Source organism: Astatotilapia calliptera, chromosome 6 (genome assembly GCF_964374335.1).
Source record: "Astatotilapia calliptera chromosome 6, fAstCal68.1, whole genome shotgun sequence".
Taxonomy (NCBI): Eukaryota; Metazoa; Chordata; class Actinopteri; order Cichliformes; family Cichlidae; genus Astatotilapia; species Astatotilapia calliptera.
Window position 1 is genome coordinate 35,088,376 of NC_137427.1, and position 22,223 is coordinate 35,110,598.

Below are 22,223 nucleotides of genomic sequence, written 5' to 3' on the forward strand. Positions count from 1 at the left end.
AGCAGCACGGCTCCTCCCGAAAACCCTGTGCTTAAGACGCTACATGAAAGTTACAGTGAAAATTAGAGTATATATGTTCAGTGCAGATAGGCATATAGTGTATATAGTTACATAGTTATACATATCATACAAAAATCCACCACAAACTATTAACTATTTTTCTTCCTCACTCCCTTTCCTCTTCATCCACTTGCTCTCTCAACCAAACCTGTTTTATTCTCTCTTCATTCATTTTCCTCAGTGAGGAAATGAAAGATGATATCTTCTAGAAGTATCGAACAGACTGTTAGTGAACACAGGCTTGTAATTGTTACTTTTTATTGGCATTAATCACAACAGAGAACAGAGTAAACTTCAGACTAGTTGCGATCAGGTTCTAAACCTGCAACATAAAGTAGAGACCAACACAGCAGTTTACAACAATAAGAGTTTCAGTTCAAGAAAATAACTGAAGATAAAATCTTGGGGATGAAGCACCAAACAGACTTGAACTGCCTTTAGTGACTTTTTACTTGATACATGACCTGAAATATTGATTTGAAATCTCAAACATGATTTCACATCGTCATCGACTTGTCTGAACTTTTCTCAGCTGACCTGATCCAAAACACTGAAAACATCATAAGTTCATAAATTCAAACAATGTTTTGGAGTATAACTAACAAAATAGTAAGAGTGCTTTAAAAAAGTGCTGAACTTTTTAGCTCACAATGTCACACAACATCATTGGTCAAAATGATTTATTCTTATGATCCTAAACAGAACAAGCAGAGATAAAAAAAAAGACAAATGGATACACCACTACGAAAAGTCAATAAGAAATTCAACATCAATATTTAACCAGTTCATTTAACCCTTTAAAACCGGTCAGAGCGGGCACGCTCCGTTTTGCGTAACTATTTTAAAATCCCGGTAGCACTGCAACCACGTGAGCTAGCGTGGTAGCGTGGTAGCGCAATAATTGTTTTTGCATATGAAACCGGAGGAGTTGTACTTACATCTTATGGCATCAGCTTGTCCTAGGTCACAGTTTCCTTCCACATAAAGCTTTGCAAAAACTGCATAAAAAGCACTTGCAGCAAAAAAAACCATAATATTCCAGAAACAGGCTTTACCGATCCGATCAGCTGTTCATAACACTTCCTACGTCCATCAGCACAAACTATCGCATGTCCGTCATGTCCTGCCCGAAACCGGAAGTGTCGCGGAAATGTAGTTTTTTACCACCAAGGCCTCATGAGCCTATACTGGTGTTTTTAAAAGTTATGTTTGACTTTATGACTTTCTCTGTCGTTTCTGGGATGCTTAGGACTCATATTGCACTGCTGGAAATAGTTTATTTTGATGCATATGCTGCTTTTTTGCAAATTTGCACTATAATATTTATTTTCGTTTTTCCTGCAGTGTATAGAAATTGGTGTATTTCAAAAATAAAACTATGAAGACACTCAAAATAAATTTCCTGTGGGAAACTTGTTTGTGCAACTTTTTTGTATTTACAGTTTTGAGGGATAAGCCTCTTAAATTTCTCTAACTAGAAATATATGTTAAAAAACAAAAACGATTTTCAATTTTTTTGTAGTTTATTGCAATTTTTTGCAATTTATGTAATTACTATGCACTTAATGCATGCATATTATTAACATTTAGGCTGTAATGGTTGTGTTGATGTATAGCAACTTGAAATGCTCCCAAAAATGGCACTACAACATGTAAAAATATAATATAAGCTCTGGCAGACTTGGTTCTGTGGTAGGTCTTAAAGGGTTAAACACTTCATTCTGCCCAGACTGAAGGGGACACTTAGGTTACGTTCACACTGCAGGTCTTAATGCTCAATTCCGATTTTTTGATCAAATCCGATTTTTTTGTCTGCGTGTTCACACTACAAATAAAATGCGACAGCAAACGCGCTCTAGTGTGAACGCTAAAAGCGGCCCGCATGCGCAAAAGAAGACGTCACACACAACGCACTCCGGTTATACCCTGAGCAAACAATATTGTTTGACTGATGGCCGTTAATATAAAGACTTCCGACTTTACGTTTCCCAATTTTTGCTTTAAGTTATTTTGTTATTTACATAATAATGTAAATAACCTAATAATTATCCTTATTGCTGTTTTAGAGGAGCGGTGCTTCAAAGGATAGTTGCAGATTTCTGTCAGAATCTACAGATTATACAGTACAAATAAAATGTTCACGTTTCTCCAACGTTGTCTTCCCAACAGTTTCACTAACATCTACACTGGACGGCCAGGAAGCGTTCGCAATGTCTTATCGGGCGCTTCTCCGACGCTGATAATTGGCGTCTGTCTTGTGTCAGTGACGTAAAAGACGGATTTAATGCGAAATGACCATTCACACAGCAGTCGCTTTCTGAAACATCGGATATGTATCGGATTCAGTACCACATACGAAAGTGACCCAGATCGGATTTGAAAATATCGGATTTGTGCCGTTCACACTGTCATACCATGATCGGATATGGGTCGCATAGGGTCAAAAAAATCGGATTTGATGCGCTTTCGCCTGCAGTGTGAACGTAGCCTTATTTCCTGTCTGCTAATTTTCACCAGTCCAGCTGAGGGAGACATTGTTGAACAATATGACTGAGGACACATCATCACTGTAACATCAGCACATTCAGTTTGTGTTAAAGCTTGTTTTTCCTGAAGAAACATGCACACCATCTTTCAAGTATTATGGCGTCGGAAAAGATCACAAAATCTTGAGATGCTCCAAAAAGATGCAGACAAAAACACAACAATGTTTGTCATATTCTCTAAGGTCTCCCAGGCTTGAAATGGATTCTTGTATAACAGCATTTTAGTGCAAATATGGTTAAATGAACAGATATTGTGATAAAGCTTAGAAATAGAAAAAGGTGCTAAATAATGCAAAGTTTAATGAGAAACACAAACTGTAAACTAATAATGGAAGCTGTGATTCATCCCAGAGTGTGACAGAGAGCAGAGACACTCTACATATTAGAAAACACAGAATTTGACCATCTGGAATGCAGGTGACAAAAAAAGGCATCAAAACTTGAAGGCTGGTGTCCTGAAATAACATAATACTAATACTACTAAAACTACTACTACTACTAATAATAATACATTTTATTTAAGAAAGCGCCTTTCAAAACACTCAAGGACACTGCACACAAGCAATAACAACAACAAACATAACAATTTACAAAATAATAACAACAAGTTATTAGAAAAGTTGAGTAAAAAATAAAATAAATTAAAGTAGCGGGATGGAAAAATTGATGGGGAACAGGCTAATGTGGATAGGTGAGTTTTGAGTCTGGACTTAAAAAGAGGGAGGGAAGTGATGTCATTAGCAAGACTATAGAACTTGACTGCACGCTGAGGTGTTCAGGTCAGGTTCAATACCAGGGGTGGGCAACTCCAGGCCTCGAGGGCCGGTGTCCCTGCAGGTTTTAGATGTGTCCTTGAACCAACACAGCTGATTTAAATGGCTAAATTAGCTCCTCAAAATGTCCTGTAGTTCTCCAGAGGCCTGGTAATGAACTAATCATGTGATTCAGGTGTGTTGACCCAAGGTGAGATCTAAAACTTGCAGGGACACCGGCCCTCGAGGCCTGGAATTGCCCACCCCTGTTCTATACAGTCTTGCTAATGACCTTCTAATTGTATTCAGATGTGTTGCAGCAGGGGCACATGTAAAAGTTTCAGAACACCGGCCCTCGAGGATTCGAATTGGACACCCCTGATCTAGATCCACTGAGTAAACACAGCACTGCAAACACAGAAATAGAGTTGGTGGAAATTTCAAATATAATACTTTTACTCAAATGTTTGACTCTCACTTCTCCTCCACCTTGTGCTGTTTAGTCTTAAATGTCTGACTGTGCTGAGAATATGTGTCAGCTATGGTCAGTGTTTTACATGAAGTTTATGATGTGGCGATGAGGAAAAAGGTGGATCTATCTCTAAGTTCGATCTCTTAGGAATAGCTCAAGTGCTTTGAATATATTATATGATTTGAAAACAAATAATTGACATTAGAGCCCAGGGGCCCGTTCTTCGTACGTCGCTTACTACATCCAAGATCAAATGACACATCCAAGATCAAATCATCGCGCTAACCGTGAGCGCGCTAATCCGGTTCCCCGAACACACCTGCTGTTGACGATTACTACAGCTGGACGCAGTAATGTGACATCACTGGGTGTCGTAAAAGGGGATACGCATCGATAGTAGAAACATTGATCAGCAACCCTCTGATTGGTCGGCGAAAATGTCGAAGGAGTGCGCTCGGCTCGGTATTTTTCGGCAGCAGAGCAAGAACTCCTGAGTGAGGGATTTCAGGAGTTTCAGAGTTTAATCAGAACGCAAGGGAACACTGCAAAGGCTGCAAAAGCAAGGAGAGAGGGCTGGCAGAAAGTTGCTGACAAATTAAACTCGTAAGTAATTTAATAATAATAATAATAATATATTGGATTTATATAGCGCTTTTCAAGGCACCCAAAGCGCTTTACAATGCCACTATTCAGTCACTTTCACATTCACACACTGGTGGAGGCAGCTACGGTTGTAGCCACAGCTGCCCTGGGGCAGACTGACAGAAGCGAGGCTGCCATATTGCGCCATCGGCCCCTCTGGCCAACACCAGTAGGCGGTAGGGTAGATTTATCATATCACACTATATTATCCAATATTATATTACATTATATTATATTGTTATATTATATCCTCTTTCACATTAGAGCCACAACAGGACCCACTAGAACATGGGAACAAGTAAAAGTGAAATATAAGAATATTCTATAGAATGGTAATATCCATCACTTATATTGCTTGTCGTCTCTTGGAAAGAGACCCTGAAATAATCTGTTTGTTTGTTTATAACAGCAACCAAGAAAAGGGCAGAGCAAAAAAAGACAGGTGGTGGTCCTGCACCCCCTCGTCAACAAGTTGGTTAAGTAAATAATACCCTCACGGGAAAATCGATATCTCTCAATGAGCACACTGTCGCGCTGAGCTAAAGGATCCTGTCTATCCCGCAATATACGCTGAATTCTGAGGACTCTCCTTATCAATCTTGCACCTTCCGCAATGGGTTGCTCGCGTAAACGGACAGGACATGGCTGCGACAGGCTTCCCAAATCCACCTTGGCTTTTATAGCCGTGGTCTCTCATCTTGATTACACGAAGTAATTTACAATTACTACTCTGAAATATGAATTACATCTGTAATAATCACATACATGTAATAGAATGTTAATAGTACATTTCCCTTTTTTAGGAAATGACCTGTATGTATCTGTGTGACATCAATAAAAGGATCAAGTGCTGCATTATCTTCAGTTACATTGATGTTATTTATTTATCGCTGTTGCTTTCGTATAAATGAAGCGGACATACCTGCGTGGCCGCGATCTAATCCTGTTTACATAAAGTGAACCTGCTCCCGAGCAGGTTTACGCTTACGGCTCTGTTGCTATGACAGCAAGTCCCGGATGAGCTTCGGGGAACCGACTGATCCAGGATCACGCGAAATCGTCAACAATCTAATCCGGCTAACCTACTTAGCGAGGTACGAAGAACGGGCCCCTGGTTTCCTGTCCACCATCACATTAGCTGAGTAGTTGGCAAATCTGTGGGGAACAGAGAAGATCAGCCATCAGTCAGTCAGAAGTTTCTGTTTTTTGAAGAAAAACAAAATCAGTTGATTTTGACTACAGACACTCCATCACACTAATGCAGGGACCCATTATGAGACATCAGTCCTCTGAGATCTGAGAGGAGACGGTTTGTATCAAGTAAACCAAACTGACAACTGACCACAGAGCATATAATTAAAATCATTTTGTTGCTCTGTTGGGCATTTATAAAGAGACCATGCCTGGTAAGATAACACAACATTTATATAGCACTGCCCCTGTGTGGTCACACTGAAACACAACAGCTTCTCATTTTCTTTACTTTACTAATCACTGCTGAAAGTGTAATTTTAATCATCCCTTCACTAAAAACAAAACAGTAAGATAAAAATAATGAAACTAATCAAATGAATTAACTCTTGATGATCTTATTATTAGTTTCTATTATCCACCTACTTTCTTACTACCTCATCTCACATCCACCCTCTCTACTCAGCATCCTCCAGTTTTTATTTGTCTGTCCTTCCAGAACAATCAGTCAATATAATCTGTCATCACCAATAAAATCCTGAAAGTTTATATAAGAACAACTTACAAAATATCTTGTGTAGTATTTTGCAAGACAATCCAGGGATCAGAGTCAAGCTTTTAAAAATGGGTTAAATAAAATTATGTGGCCACATGTTTGTAGTCAAAGTAAATTATTGTGTTTGTGTGCAAAATCCCAGTCATAAAAAGAGCAGCTTATAATAATGTGTTCACTGTTATAACAATGCAAATTGAATCGAACGCACTCTGAGGGAGTATAAGTTAATGTACAACACCACCTCGCCTCTGTTTGATAAGCCAACGGCAGGAGAAGACATTTTACTAACAGAGATAAACGTTAGCAGCTGCTAACCATCTGCAGGCAGACTGGAGGTAAAACAGCTCCTGCAAACCCAAAACTTGCCACTGTTTTACCTTTTTATATAAGTGGCACAAAAATGTAAAGAGACTAAATTTAACTTCACTTGTAAACTGTTGTTTTTGTTAGTCTGTGAGCTTTGAGTGCAGAAACAGTGAGTATCCTCAAACCACAAAACACATACTGTGCACACTTTTTTCTTTCTGCTGCATTAATGAACGTGCTTGACATGAATTCTCCTGGTATCATGTCTTGACCACAGCTCTGACTTACAGCTGGAATTGAGTGCCAACTTCGCAGTAGCTCCAGTAGTGATTGCAAAATGCATGGACGTGTCTTCTCTTTCAAAATATTGTATATAGTCAGGGCTGGACTGGCCATCGGGCATACTGGGCATTTGCCCGATGGGCTGCTCGTGATTTTTCGTTTTTATGGGCCGATGGGGTTTTATTTCTTTTCTTTTTTAACGATATAAATAAATGGTGGTGGATTGGCCAGTTGGTCATGATCGACTCTGGGCTTGACCAGTTACAGCAGAGGAGGTCGAACTTTAAAGTTGAGGTGAAAAGGAACGCGATTTCATAACTACTTCAGCTAGAAAGATGCTAATTCAATCATGAAACTGATCAATGATCAGCTGATCAGCTTTTCTCTCTGCGCCAGAAAGAGGGAACCAGCAGATGTCGCGCTAAACAACAGCAGCACGTTTAAGCTTGATCAGCTGTCGGTAGAATTTAGTTAATGTTAATTTCTAGTATCAGCTGATGTTTGCTGGAGCCACGGCTGTAAAGCTGCTGGTCATGATTTCGGTTTGGATATGTGGTGAGAGGGAAACATGAAGATGAAACCAGGAGATGTCCTTACTGAATCATCAGAGCTGAACAGGTGATGGAGAAACAGGGTTACCTTTTAGGTGACATGAATGAGTTGAAGGGAAGTTATGAACTGTTTCTGAGAGACAAATAACATCAGGATCCTTACGTTTCTTTCATATTCTCATTTAAAATGTCTCGCTTTTAATAAATATTTATAAGATAAGATAAGATAAGATAATCTTTATTAGTCCCACACGTGGGAAATTTGTTTTGTCACAGCAGGAAGTGGACAGTGCAAAAGTTATGAGGCAAAAATTAGAATACAATATAATATCTGAATCTTACAACCAAAGTTTTCATCTGATGTAAAATGTATAGAAATACATTATTGTATTCAGTAAATATTAAGTCTAGTATATACCCTAGTAAGTTATAGTGTTCTTTCCTTTGGGAAGGTACCATCTGTGCAGTCTGCAATTCTGTTGAAGAAAGATGTTGAATCTATTTGATTACAGGAGAAAAATAATAGATTTCTGTGCATTTGTTTGGTACATGCATTAAATTAAAATCAGTTTTGTCAATTAAGCATCTTGAAACAGAGGGTGGGGGAGTGGTGGCAACCCTATTAGTTAGGTATATGTAATTATAAATTTGGTTGTTTTATATTTTTGCTAAAGACCGTTTAGAATACCAGAATAGGGAGGGTGGTGTAGGTTTAAGTTTATTATAAAGGCTTTATGGCTTTTCCTATAATACCATGGTGGGCCGGTCACTAGTCAAAATGCCTGGGCTGATTTTTTGTCCCAGTCTAGCCCAGTATATAGTCAGCAGAGCAGAGAATAGACAATAGACAACACAATGGGTATTATGAGAGGAAGTGTATGAATAACCATTGATGTGTCAGATTTGCCTTCCTCGGCTGTAGTTTGCATTGAGTACAAATGACCACGTTTGCATTGATAAGAAGCAAATTTTTTACTGTGGAACTGATGCTGATATTTCCAAGAGCAGTAAAACAGCAATAAAACATCATGAAGATGAAAATGCTCCTGTGTCCCCTTACCAACCTAAAAGGTGAATTTGACTTGCAAATGGCATTAAGGAGTTCTGTCTAAGTAGCAGCTGCTTCAGTGCTTACTTACTTATCTTTCACCACTATAAGGAACTGTGGGCACAGCAACATTAACTGCCAAAGAAAAGACGACTCTCTCACTTCTCTTCAACCTCGTGCTGTTACTGGTTGAGCTTTGGTCTTTTGAAGAAACACATGTTTCCAATTCAGCTCCCAATTTTAACCAGTTAAGCAACATCTCAAAATTAAAAACACTTCTGGAGGTGAAGAAGGCACATCTGGCTGCCCAATATATATCAACACAGCAGAACCTGTATGACAGTGAATGACCTGGACATAGTGCTTTTGATAAGTCATTACTGATTATTCACGTGAAATAAAATTCATATCAATCAACAAGGAACCTTTGAATTTGAACTAGCACCACTGAATGAACAATGGTCTGGGAGGTCAGTTCCTTGGTAATTAATATACAGATTCTCATGACCATTGATGAACAACTACTGATCAAAGGCCATTGATCAATGGGATCAGTGGTGCTAGTTTCAGTCATTTTGCAAATGTACTGTTTATAAGACTGGGGAAACCTGCAGTCAGCTGAGACTGAAGAAGTCACTTGGATGAGTGACGAAACGTTTCTCTCACTGAAAACGCTACGTCCAGATGATGCATGCTCAGTCATCCAGGTAAGCAAATCCCAAAAGGCTGATTCTTTTCAAGTCAAGTAATAATTACAATAATTAACTTGTGGGTGGGGCAAAACACGCCCACACTACTGTTGCTGTGCTCTTAGCTGCTTCCATGCTACGTTAGCCCTCCTGTGGCATGTTGAAGTAAAACCAGAAGTGAATAATAGATCAGCTCATTGTCACCGATATCTGACCAAGGTTTTTTTGTAAATATGGGACTGATATCAAATCAAACTATTGGATTAGTGGGTCCCTAATACTAATAGCCTATGCAAAATAAACAAATAAAAATCTCTTCCAAGGTTGTTAGTGAGTTCAATTTTGTTTGAACAATTATTGCACACTTTCTGTAAATCCAGTAAACTTCATTTCACTTCTCAAATATCACTGTGTGTGTCTGTTTAACTGACATTTTTTATTGTAACAACCAACGATTTATACAGGAAAATAATGACTATTAACAATGTTGCCCAAACTTTTGCATCCCACTGTACGTTATACTAACAGTGGACTATTGCAGGCTGCTCTTTTCTTACTTCTTTACTGATTCATCTCACATCTACTCTCTCTACTCTGCATCATCGCACTTTATATTTTTCTTTTCTTTCCCCCGTGTCCTTCTCTATTCCTTTTTCATCTTCCTTGTCTGATTCCATCTTTTAATATTCTCAGCCACAGCCTCTCAGAACAATCAGTCAATATGATCTGTCATCAAAAATAAAGGCTCAAAGTTAATATTACAACGACTTCTCAAATAAGTATTTTGAAATTATGGTCAGTGATCATAAAATATCCTCCACAGCGTTTGCCATGACACTGAAAATTGAGCACAGATACTTCCTGTTTCGAGTGATCATCTGTTAGTTGCTCATGTGCACGAGTCATGTAGCACCAAGAGACTGATTAAATGTTAGAACAGGAGACTGTGCAGCACCCACTGGACCATAGTACATGTAGAGCACTTTTAGAACGGTAAACACGACTGTTGAGTGAATTTATGGTGACATACATGGCACAGTCTGACAAAAATACTATTAGCAACAATTTCATTCTTCCTCCAAAGTGTGCAGCACTCATACTGTGCAAAACAAAATCCCCAAATGCCAAAATGGAACAGAACAAAATAAAAACCTTGAAAAACAACAACTCTATGAATAAAGTCTTCTGTTTTCACAGACAGTGAAAGAATCAGAGAGAAAGAAGTGTCATGAGAAACAAAACAGATGGTTTTATCAGGTGGGAGTGGGAAAACTGCATAACGCTCTCTCTTCACTTCCTCATCTCACCTGTTTTGTCTCTCTGTCCTCAACTATATGTACACTATTACACTGTGGTAATATTTAATCAAGTTTAGGGAGGAAGGTGACAGACTCTCTCTGCTTGCCTCTGTTTGATTAGCTAGCAGCAAAAGAGGCTATTTACTAAATGCAGAAAGTTTGGAAGTAAAGCAAACAAAGCAGCAGCAGAGCCAACAGAGCCAAACTAGAACCACATATCTAGTGGTTCTAGTTTCACTTGTAAAGAAACATTGTGCACACACACACACACACACACACACACAAGGACCATGTTAACGTTTCACACTCTCAGGAACCGAAGCTGTAGGACATAACTCTAGTCTGATATGTTATATACTGCAGGTGAAACTGCACAACACAACAGCTGTCAGGCTCTTTCTTGTTCACCTTCAGTTGACTCAGCTCATATTTCACTGCTGTGGTTTAAACTCCTATTTGCTTTGAAAAGACAATGACAAGAAAACACAGTTATGGATTGGATTATTGTAATTATGATATTCAAAAAACACATTTTAAAGAAAATACATGATTGTATTTTATACAATAATACATAAACGTTGTGCCTGCACCGAGTGGATAGTCAAACAAATTGAATCATCATACATACATTATTGTATATTTATTACTTCATTTTTTTATTCTTATCGCTTTTTTATTATAGCACTCGGAATTAACAATAAGGGAAGGATTCTGGATCAGCGCCATGATGCAAACTTGTGGTCACAGTTTGAGTATGTGAGCGAGAGGAGCAGCGGAGGAGAGGAATTGGACTTTTCTGTGAGAGAGTGGAGCATGTTGGACCCTTTCCCTGTTTCCTTCGGACCCTGGAGCCCCGGACCGCCTTTTCACTGGCACTCTGTACATATATTCACCTGGTGTTTTCTCACTGTAAATAAACGCACTGTCTTCTTTCACAAGGAATTCCTGGTGTGCGCCTGAGTCCGTCTAAAGAACGTGTCAGAAAGTGTTACAGACTAGTTGAGAAAAACTGCTGCACTTGTTTTTAGTCCGGGTAAGAAAAAAATAAAACTAAAAATTTAATCTTCGGTTGCACCATCTGAGCCCATAGTAGAACCTTTGAAACATCATCATATGTGACAACAGTCAAGACAAAGGCCACTTTAATTTACATAGCAAAATATCACAAATTTGACCCAAAAGGCTTTGTCACCTGGACACATCACAAACTGATCTGAAACAGCACAGAGTGAATATCAGAAAAATATGATGAAAAATCAAAGAAACAAACTGATTATTATTAAAATTGTGCTGTTATTAAAAAGCTAAGAATATGATCCGGGAGGATGTCAAACAACTTTTTATCCAAGAATTGATTTATATTTGATTATGAGTATTATTATTTATCCATGCGAACATGAATGACTAAGCTGCGCTGAAAGAATAAGAAATACCAACAAAAACTTAGAAAGTAGTAGCTGACCACTGAAAGAGGCACAGAGAAAAGTTTTAAGGCTTTTACCACAACTGATATGTGTTGCTTCTTGAAAATGTTGCTTCTCATAAGCAAGTATTGAACTGAACAGAAAATTCTAAGGCCCCGAGTTTTGTGCTCAGTGAGCCAGACGTAGTTGTTCAGCAGTATCACTTATTAAAATACAGGAAAGTGTGATACAAAATACAAACAAAAAAGAAAATAAAAACATTGTTAAATGAAGTCAGTCAATATCTTGCTAATTGAAGAACAGATGTTTTATAGTTTTTCCTTTATGCTACTCTTAGAAAAAGATATACACACACCCTAAAAAGTTGTGTGTGTATAAATTAACTTCAACTTTGAAATTATTCTGTTAAAAAACAACTTATTTTAACAAATGCAGTATCATTTCCTGGAGTATGTGGATGACAAAGACTATAAATAATGAGGACACTTTTTTGTTAAGATGAAGAGATGTTCAACATTTGCATGAAAACTGTCCCAACGAACCAATGGGGTTTTGTTGATAACATTAGGCTCTTTGATTGGTGGATCCATCACTAACACAGTGAGAACAGGCTTAAAAAGGTCCCAGCACAGCATTCACTGCAAGCTGAATGACAGCAATGGCTCATCTGAAGTTCCTCCTTCTCCTCCTGTGGGTTGGTAAGTGAACTACTGCACTCACTTCCTGTGCTTGTTTGAACTTTGTCTGTTTGAACTGTTCCTTAGGTTATGACACATCTATGTTAATAAAGGCTTGTTTTGCTTGTTTTGTGTTAATATCATGTATGTCCTTCTAATTCTTTGTTTCTCCTTTGATATCAGTTTTGTATATTTGTCAGAATTTCCCAGTATCAGGAACACTCGCTCATACAATATGTTTGAATTTCATCAGTTATTTATGATAAATCTTTTTAGCCAAACAACTGGCTGAGAAAGATAATGTTGTTCAGACAGTGAACCAACTATTTGTAAGTAAATTACTGGGCTTATTTCAGGTGTCACAGAGAGCGCAGTCCTGGATTTACACAAAAGAATCTTCAACGGTTATGACTGTGAAAACACCAAGCATCTGTACCATGTGAAAATAACTGCAACCAATGTAACACATGTTTCTCGATGTGGAGGCTCTCTGATCCACAGAGAGTGGGTTCTAACTGCAGCTCACTGTTGGAAAGATCAACCTGGATGGTGAGAAAATGAGAATTTCACTTAAAACTTAAGATTAGACAGAATCGAAAAGGCCAGAGGCAAAAATCATTACTGATATTTGTTCTTTATTTTCATAATAAAGACTTTGTTATAACCATTTCCATTGTTTAGGACTATGTCTGCATATGTAGGAATTCATCCAGGTCCAGGAAGTATGGTTGCAATTAGGGAGCACCAAATCTTTCAGAACCATGACATCATGCTACTGAAAATCTCACCAGCATTGATCAGGACTGACCCTGTTCAGTTACCTGATTGTACCGTTCCTCCGAACATGTGAGTTCCAACACAAGCATGATAGGTTTTCTTTTTAAACTGTCGTTGTAACCTGAATTATTTAGATTTTCTTACATGCTTAAAGCAAATCTGCAAGTATGCTTTAAAATGAGAATAAGACTCTCTTTACTTTAGGAGATGCATTCATGACCCAGAGTAAAGGACAATAAAATATGAGAGTGGCATAAAATTCAGAGAATAATCAGAAATTTAATGTTTAATTTTTGAATCCTTAAAGTTAATTTAGCTTTAGTCATAGTGAACTGGAAATACTCAGCCTGTGGACTCCAATCATATGATTTTATCTTGTACTCACAACACATGGATGGACTAATTAATTATTATTCTTTAATTTGTAGAGGAAATGAAATTAAAATTGCAGGCCTTGGTGGTTATCTAGTAGATCTACAGAACATCCCACGTAAGACCAATTTTATTTTATTTTTTCATTTTTCTAGCTTACATTAGAATTTGATTTTGGCTTGTGAGCCTGTTTTAATTTTACAACTGTGATGACATGCAGTATTTATTTGATTTTATGGTGGATATACTCTCAGTTTCCCTCCTTTTTAAATGCTGCTCAGCTTCACACATTTTGTTCCAGAAATGAGTGAAAGCATGTTTCTGATCTGATTTCATTGCATGAAACACTGAGTAGCTTTTGTTCTTTTCCTCTTTTTTTTTAGTCCCTGGTGAACCGTCTCATCTCAGGTGTGCAAAGATGCATGTTGTTAACTGTGGGCTTAATCGCACTCCATGTGATTCACCATTATTATGGCCAAATGGAAACACGATGTGTTATGAAGAAGCTGGAGTGGACACATGTCCGGTGAGCTGCCATGCTGCTAACGTTTACTCTCCATTATCAGATGTTTTAAAATAAACCTATGGATTATATTTTCTTTCTCAGGGTGATTCTGGTGGTGGAGTGTTATTCAACAACATGATTTACGGTGTTCATGTTGGAGGTAGGACATGTGTCTGTAGCAGATCAGCTGTTTCTCTGAAGGTCTGCTCTTACATTGGTTGGATAAACAACTTCACTACACCAAATAGTGGAAAATAATTCAATTAAATAAGATTTCAAGAAAAAAATAAACAATCAGCTCTACAAGAAATATGTGTGGTGTGATTTGTTTCTATCCCAGAACCACTTTTTCTCAGAAATGTAAATTTATGTGTATAAAACCACACACCTTATGTGTGGTGTGAATATAGTTTCAGATAGTAGATCATTTTGTTCTTCAGAAACTGTGAAATTGACACTGTGAAGATGGAAACCAGGTTTGTGACATGCCATCAATCAGCTGCAGGACACCTAATGATGAAACACCGCTTCATAAGTCAGAATAACATTTTGGAAAGGATGGACTGCACGGAAAGGAAAATTCGGAGGTCATCAAGAGTCACCTCTAAGTCCTCCAGCGCATCATCTGTGAGCGGACAAGAAACTGCTGCTAAAATCGCTGCAGCTCAAGCAACATTGAAAATCATACATGAACAACAGTGTCAGCAAGCAGAGCTTCTGCAGCTGGAAGCTGAAAATAAAAGACAGATTGCAGAATAAACAGCTGAGGCCTGTAGATGATGTTTAAGGATGGAGGAAGAAGAAGCACAGTTGCAAGCAAAACTTGAGGTTGAAAATGCTGCCAGGCGAAAGGTTTTGGAAGAGAAGTGCAAGGAACTGGAGTGATTGGAAGCACTCAAACAGTTAAGGCTGCTAAGGCATCCATGCAAGTGTAAAAGCAAGAGCAAGATGAAGATTCAGGAGAAGAAATTAAGCAGTTACTACTTGCATAAAAATCTGAAAGGGAAAAGGAAGGAGACTCAAGTCATCACACAAGTCACATATGTAACTCACCAGAGTTACATATGTGACAGATGTTCACCACAACAAGCTATTATACAGCCACAGCATGACGGTAGCATTGCAGCACTTGCCATGGCATTAGCAGATTCTATTAGTGCTAGTCATCTTCCTATGCCAAAGCCAACTACATTCAGTTGTGACCCACCAAAGTATAAGAACTGGAAAGCTGCCTTTCAAACTTTGATCAAAAGAAAAAAACACACCAGCCTCTGAGAAAATCTACTATTTGTGCAAGTAATTCGCATTTTACTTTCTTCTTTCCTGAACCTTATTTTATCTTATCATATTATATACATTTGTACTTATGTAAATATGTATATTTTTATAGTTTTTCCTTTCTCTTAGTTTAGGTAAAAGTTTTTCTAGTATGTTTCTCACAGTCGGGGGGAGTATTTTTTTTTTAGCCAGGAAAAACATTTCACTGTATGTTGTACTAGCTATAACTACATGTGACAAATAAATAAAGAATTGAATTGAATTGAATTGAAGTACGTTAGTGGACCAGCTAAGAAGGCTGTTGAAAACTATTTCCTGTTAGGCACTGAGGCTGCTTATAAAGCACCATGGGAAGTTTTAGATGAGAGATTTGAAAACTATTTTCTTATTGTCAAAGCCTTTAGAGATAAACTTAGTGCATGGCCTAGAATTGGCTCCAAGGACAGTTTAGAACTTAAGTGTTTGTAGACTTCCAGCGTAGCTGTGAAGCTGCCGAAAGCCAGATTAAGGGTCTACAGGTTCTTAATGACTATAATGAGAATCAAAAAATCCTCTCTAAGCTTCATGATGGGCTGACTTCAAGGTGGAACAGAAAGGTCTCGATGATAGAAGAGAAGACTTCCAAGCTTAGCCAGTTTGTGCAGTTTCTCATAAGGGAGGCCAGGATTGCATGTAATGTTGTGATTTCACTCCATACCTTGAAACAGTGTAATGGAGAAAAGGCCAAAGCACAGTGGCCGGGGTGGGTATCTTGCTGTCTGTGCGTTGGAGTTTTTCCCAATGGGAGAGAGGAACAGGTCCTGTGCTTTTGGTGCAAGAAACGGGTCCTGACAGTTGTCTGTATCTATGTGCCGAATGACAGTTCAGAGTACCCGGCTGTCTTGGAGTCCCTGAGTGGGCTGCTTGAGGTTGCTCCACCTGGGGCCTCTTATATCTTATTGAGAAACTTGGGTGCTCATGTGGGCAATGACATGAGCACCCAAATAAGGGCTATGGTTACCGTGATCATTTACAAATATCTCTAAATCACAGAAAATACTAAACACTCTTAAATTTTTAATCACATAAAAGTGATTTTTGAGTAGAAATAAAAAGATGGTTTTTGCACTAGGATTTGTAGTGGTCTGAAACTTACACAGACTGCAATTTTCCTCATTATGACACAATGCCAAATCTTACACTTCAAAACCCTTCGTTTAGGCTGACTGGCATCTGACTATTTAGACCTGTTTTCTCTTGTATTTCCCTGCCTAAGGTTTCTGACCGAAAAGAAGAATCCTGATACAAGCCGCAAGCAAACATGTATATGAATCTACAGCCTGCAGAAAAGAGTGATGCATGCATGCAGTACAGTAACATTCAAAAACACATGGACTGCTCAGGATTAACTGACTAAAACCACAATGCCAGTTGCTGGGATAGATTGTAAAAAAGTACTCTGGATTCACCCCAGTGTCATCTCCCTGGTTTCAGTATGATGGCTAAAAATGATTTGTAGATGGATGGATAGATATCTCTTCACTGATGTCAACATCATAGACTCAGATGATAAATGGTAAATGGTCTGATTGTTATATAGTGCTTTTCTACTCTCCAAGAGCACTCAAAGCGCTTTATATAACATGCCCCATTCACATATTCATACAAGCACTTTCTCCTATTCTGAAGTGCATTGTATTTAACATTCACACACACATTCATGCTTCAATTGATACATCGAAGAGCAACTTGGGGTTAGGATCTGGGTCAATAATGAAGAAAATTATGTTGTCCTTCGCATGATTAAAAAAAACCTCTGATCATTCTGGCAAAACCTCACAAAATAACTAAAGTTGTATCTTTGCTGAAAGCCACACATCTTCATGATCGCATAGAAACAGTAAACATGATAAGCATTTATGAGCTTTCAGCACACAACAAAACTGCAAATACAGTGGACATATAGATCATGTGGACAACTGCTGCTGTTTGCAAGAACTGGAGGACACTTTGAAATAACTGTAAATTTGTTACCTGATCAAATTTTTTTAGCTATACATATTTCAAAAAATTAAAAAAACATAAAACTTATTAACAAATCATATAAAAAAAAAAACATTTCATTCACAAAGAGATGAATTTCATTCCTTTGTGTGTGTGTGTGTGTGTGTGTGTGTGTGTGTGTGTGTGTGTGTGTGTGTGTGTGTGTGATATGATGTAAGTGCTCTATGTGATTTGATTTTTATTAAGCTATTTCCAAGGTCACAAACAGAATTTTAGGCTTGCAGACTAATGTTAAAGTTTAACTTTTTCTAACTGCAAGTATGCTTGTATACCATCTGTAGGAGGGACAATGGGTTGGCCCTGCTATAATTTTCTTGAGCAACTGTGTGTTCAGAGGCCCAGGCTGACTGGCTGCCTATGCACCATCCCATTGGTTAAGTTGTTGTGAGGCATTGTGGGGATCAGAGAAGGACAGTCATCAATCAATCATTTCACAGAATTACTTGATTTGCAAACACAGTAGGGTTCTGAGACATTGTGGTAAATGGCCTTCTTCCGATATTGCACTTTTCTACTCAAAGCACTCTATACAAGATAAGCAATTTCTTTCTGTGCTTAAGTGCTTCCTATCTAACATCCTAACAACATAGCTAGGATGATTGGGATGGGTATAAAAAAACAGAACTAAGTTAACCGCAATCTGCAATCTACTGACATCCAGTGGTGAAAATTTTACACACCATAACATCAGTGAACTCAGGAACACCGCATGCAGAACACCGTTCCAGAAACATATTTTTGAGGTCAGACACTGATGATGGATGAGCTTGAAGTCTCTGCTCTAATTCATCCCAAAGGTGTTCTGACGGGCAGAGGTCAGGACTCAGGGTGGAGCCCAACTCCACAAAAACAACCCCACGTCATGAGCCCCGCTCCATCAAACTTTACACTTTGCACAATGCAGTCAAACAAGTACCATTTTCCTGCTAACTGCCAAAAGCAGACTCATCTATCAGATTGCGACATGGAGAAGCGTGAGCCCGGGGTAACAAGCACTGAGTTATCTAAGAACTGTCTTCTGTTCACAAAAGGAATCTACACTTCCAACTGCAAACATGTCTTGAACACACACACACACATTTTTCCTGGTCCTTCCAACCATGAAATTAAATCAGGATCTGTCATCAGGGAAATGTACCACAAAAAATTCTAGGTATGGTCTAGTTAAATTATATTATTAAAAAAACTTATTTAAGATAAGATAAGATAAGATAACTCTTTATTGTCATTGCACAGTCATACATAGTACAGTAGTACAATGAAATTGGAAAAACTGTCCTACGTCGGCACTACATATAACACAACACGACACGATATGACACATCACAACGTAACAAACAACACAACACAGTATATTAACTTAGTATAAAAAAAGAAGAATACGTGTATGTGTATTGCACACTGTTATTATTGCACATTAATTATTATTGCACCTTGTTATAAATATAAATATTATTGTTATCGTTTTAAACATTGTTACCTCCCCCTAAAAAGTCCAGGGAGGTATCCAGTCAGGTCAGCTATTTACATTGATCAGGGCTATTGCCCTGTTGTAAAAGCTGTCCTTGAGTCTATTTGTTCGGGACCTCAGCAGCCTGAACCTCCTGCCAGACGGCAGCAGCTTAAACACCCGGTGTCCTGGGTGTGTGCAGTCCCGTAGGATGCTGCGTGCCCTCTTGAGACAGCGAGTGCTGTACAGGTCCTTCAGGGAGGGAAGAGGATGTCCAATGATTTTTGGGGCCATGTTGATGACCCTCTGGAGTGCCTTTCTGTGTGCTGTGGTGCAGCTGGAGAACCACACACCGATGCAATATGTCAGCACACTTTCAATGGAGCAGCGGTAGAAGACGGTCAGCAGCTCCTTCTTCAGGTCCATTTTTCTGAGGATTCTCAGAAAGTGGAGACGCTGTTGGGCCTTCTTTAAGACCGCAGAGGTGTTAGAGCTCCATTGGAGGTCCCATATTTGAGCAAACACCAAAAAGAATTTGAAAAGTACTCTACATGTTTTATTTTGTCCATTCGTCCATTGTCTTCTGTGTATCCTTAATAGGGTCATAACTATAAACCATTCAGAAAAAATTACCAAATGTTTTGCAGTGTGGCGGTCCACGTCCATGTTGATTTCTTGTCTATGGAATCAATTTCTGTTACTGTCAGTCTCCTGAAAATTACAATACCACTACAATACAATACTAACTGGCAAGAGAAAATATTTTGTGAATGAAACATAATTCATGTTCATTATTATTATTATTATTATTATTATTATTATTATTACATGAATGCCTATACTTTCATTGATATTTGGAAAGTAGTAAAATATTTTTTACTACTACTGTATAGTTAAGAGTTTAATGATAATGTATTATCATATATTATTGCTTATTTATTTTTTACAGTATCCACTAGAACAGCGGCATATGGAGCCTCTTGCAGAAAGGCAGAGAGGTGACAGTCATCATCCTGGCAAACTAACCACAAAATATCAAAGTTAACCTAATAATTCAAGAGGAAAATATTCCACATCAGTTTTATATGGACTAACATTACTGTTCTGTTATGAGTTTAAGATTGAGCTTCTTTTAAATGCTTTATATTCAGTTTAATCTTCAGTCGCACTGGGGATTAATAAAGTAAACAATCTCTCTGTATGCCTGTGTAGCTATCTATATTATAAGACATTAAACTGTATTAATTAAATAACAAATAAAATCACAGCTGAAGACTTGAGCACCATGTGACATGATTAACTGTTCGCAGGATTACTAAAATGATTGAAACATGAAGGTGTTTTGGCAAAAAAGCTGGTCAAACATTAAACTGCAAAACTGAAAGTGCTGCTTGAGTCTGAACATTTTCAACTCACCACCAGAAAAAGATGCTGTTGTCCACAATATGTAAATAAGGATAGAGTATAGGCGATATCAGCAGCTGTATCAAAATGAGAATTTTATATCCCCCATAGTTGAGTATAGGCATTCAATCCAAAAGGTCACATGTTGTGGAGAAATAATGTGAATCTTTTGTGCAATCAAATGTTTTATTTTTATTTTAATAGCACAACAAATAATACATTTGTTAATAAATCTTATTCAGACACAAGTTTGCTTGTTGCTTGCTTCCTCACAAACGACCATTTCTGCTCCTTACATTCATCACCCTGAAAACAGCACAGTGAACAAATCATACTGAAACACTGTGTTTATTTCAGTTACAAAAGTTATTTTTATTTTAGCTTTTACAAAACACATATATATTGTTGGCAGTACTTTAGATGAAGGCAGCATGCTGCTCTCAGACTTACACTTAAACTCAAAGGGTCTATAATCTCTAAACTGATATATTTTACAAAGAAATCCTGTCTGGGCAGCGTCTGGATTTGGACTGAAGAGCTCGTTGGCATTTCTAAAACAATAGCAAACCTGCACACCATACATTGTTTTGTTTTTTGTGTGTGCATGTGTCAATGGAAAATTGTATTTAGTAGTCAGTATAATCTTTTAGTGATATAAGTTTGCATATGGTAGAATACTGCATGTAGTTATTTGTATTAGAAAATATTCAACCATGTATACTTAGAGGCATATAATTAATTGTGTGTGATCTCTAACAGGCTGCAGGCTTGGGGTGCATCCCAGGAATGCACCCCCACGCCTGGGAGCGTGGGAGAGGTCGCACCTAGTCTTATTGTTTTAACGTAGCTATGTCTGTTTCAGTCTAAGTGCTTTAACTGCTGGACTTCCTCACCGTGCCATCTAGGGTGGGGGAGACTACCCTCTTTATGACCAAGGATGTACCTTTTGTGTTTGTATGTTATATGACCCTTTTGATCAGCAGTGACACACACACACACACACACACACACACACACACACACACACACACACACACACACACACACCATACACACACACATACGCTCAAGAGTATAAATAAAGACCAGGGCAGTTCTCTCACTGGAGTCTCTTAGTGTGGAGACTGCCCTTGCTAGCAAGAACTTCTGTGTGTTTCTCTTCTCTGAGTCTTTACTGAAGAAGTGTTTTAGAACATTTTCCCTAACATTATTTGGTCCTTCGAGCCGGATCAGAAAATATCAGAATTGTTATCTGTGACTCTGTTCCAAGATCCAGCACTGATTCCTGACGCCGTGGGGAGCCAGCACCGAAGCCTGTGCACAGCCCTCTTGGACGAGGAGAGAGCCCCAGGACGTTAAATTCGGGTCTGGGCCGGTGTTATAATCTGGTCCACGGCGGTGGGATTCAGTCCAATGATCTGAATCACCAGTGGGACATCGGGGGTGAGAAACACTATTTGGTATTTAAAGACGGCCACAAAGATTTAAAGTAAAAATACGTTTAAGTAACGTGATAAATTAGGTTGGGTTCGCCGGAAGGAGCCGAATTTGACTAGTTTTAGAGGTAGCTGAAATTATCTCGGGACAAATTAGGTTTAAGTTCGCCAACAAGAATTGTGTTTCGACCAGTTTTAGAGGTAGCTGAAATTATCTCGTGACAAATTAGGTTTAAGTTCGCCAAAAAGAATTGTGTTTCGACCAGTTTTAGAGGTAGCTGAAATTATCTCGTGACAAATTAGGTTGGGTTCGCCGGAAGGAGCTGAATTTGACTAGTTTTAGAAGTAGCTGAAATTACTTCGTGACAAATTGTAAAAGCGCGCAAATGTCCATATGTGTGTGTGTCTGGAAGTAAGTTGATTTTACAGCACAATAAATTGCTGAACTACTTCCATTTTTGTGT

At 38.3% G+C, this 22,223-nt stretch overlaps 1 protein-coding gene and 1 long non-coding RNA gene across 2 annotated transcripts; both read left to right on the plus strand.

The window, feature by feature from the left end:
• The first annotated feature begins 12,430 nt into the window (after window positions 1-12,430).
• LOC113024602 (serine protease 1-like) lies at window positions 12,431-14,458 on the plus strand. Its single transcript, XM_026171782.2, has 6 exons — window positions 12,431-12,515; window positions 12,851-13,043; window positions 13,176-13,340; window positions 13,700-13,761; window positions 14,027-14,169; window positions 14,251-14,458. The coding sequence occupies exons 1-6, from the start codon at window positions 12,467-12,469 to the stop codon at window positions 14,404-14,406; spliced, it is 768 nt and encodes a 255-aa protein (XP_026027567.2). The 5' UTR covers window positions 12,431-12,466; the 3' UTR covers window positions 14,407-14,458.
• Window positions 14,459-20,936: 6,478 nt separating this feature from the next.
• LOC145429580 (uncharacterized) lies at window positions 20,937-21,995 on the plus strand. Its single transcript, XR_013909823.1, has 2 exons — window positions 20,937-21,887; window positions 21,961-21,995. It is a non-coding gene; the product is annotated as an uncharacterized LOC145429580 (long non-coding RNA).
• The last annotated feature ends 228 nt before the right edge of the window (window positions 21,996-22,223 follow it).

What these genes read in the sequence shown, in the direction of transcription:
- LOC113024602 (XM_026171782.2), top strand. Translation starts at nt 12,467, where the DNA reads ATGACAGCAATGGCTCATCTGAAGTTCCTCCTTCTCCTCCTGTGGGTT. An exon ending in TGTACCGTTCCTCCGAACAT is followed by an intron (nt 13,341 to 13,699) that starts GTGAGTTCCAAC and finishes TTTAATTTGTAG; the next exon opens with AGGAAATGAAATTAAAATTG. An exon ending in CTGGAGTGGACACATGTCCG is followed by an intron (nt 14,170 to 14,250) that starts GTGAGCTGCCAT and finishes TTTCTTTCTCAG; the next exon opens with GGTGATTCTGGTGGTGGAGT.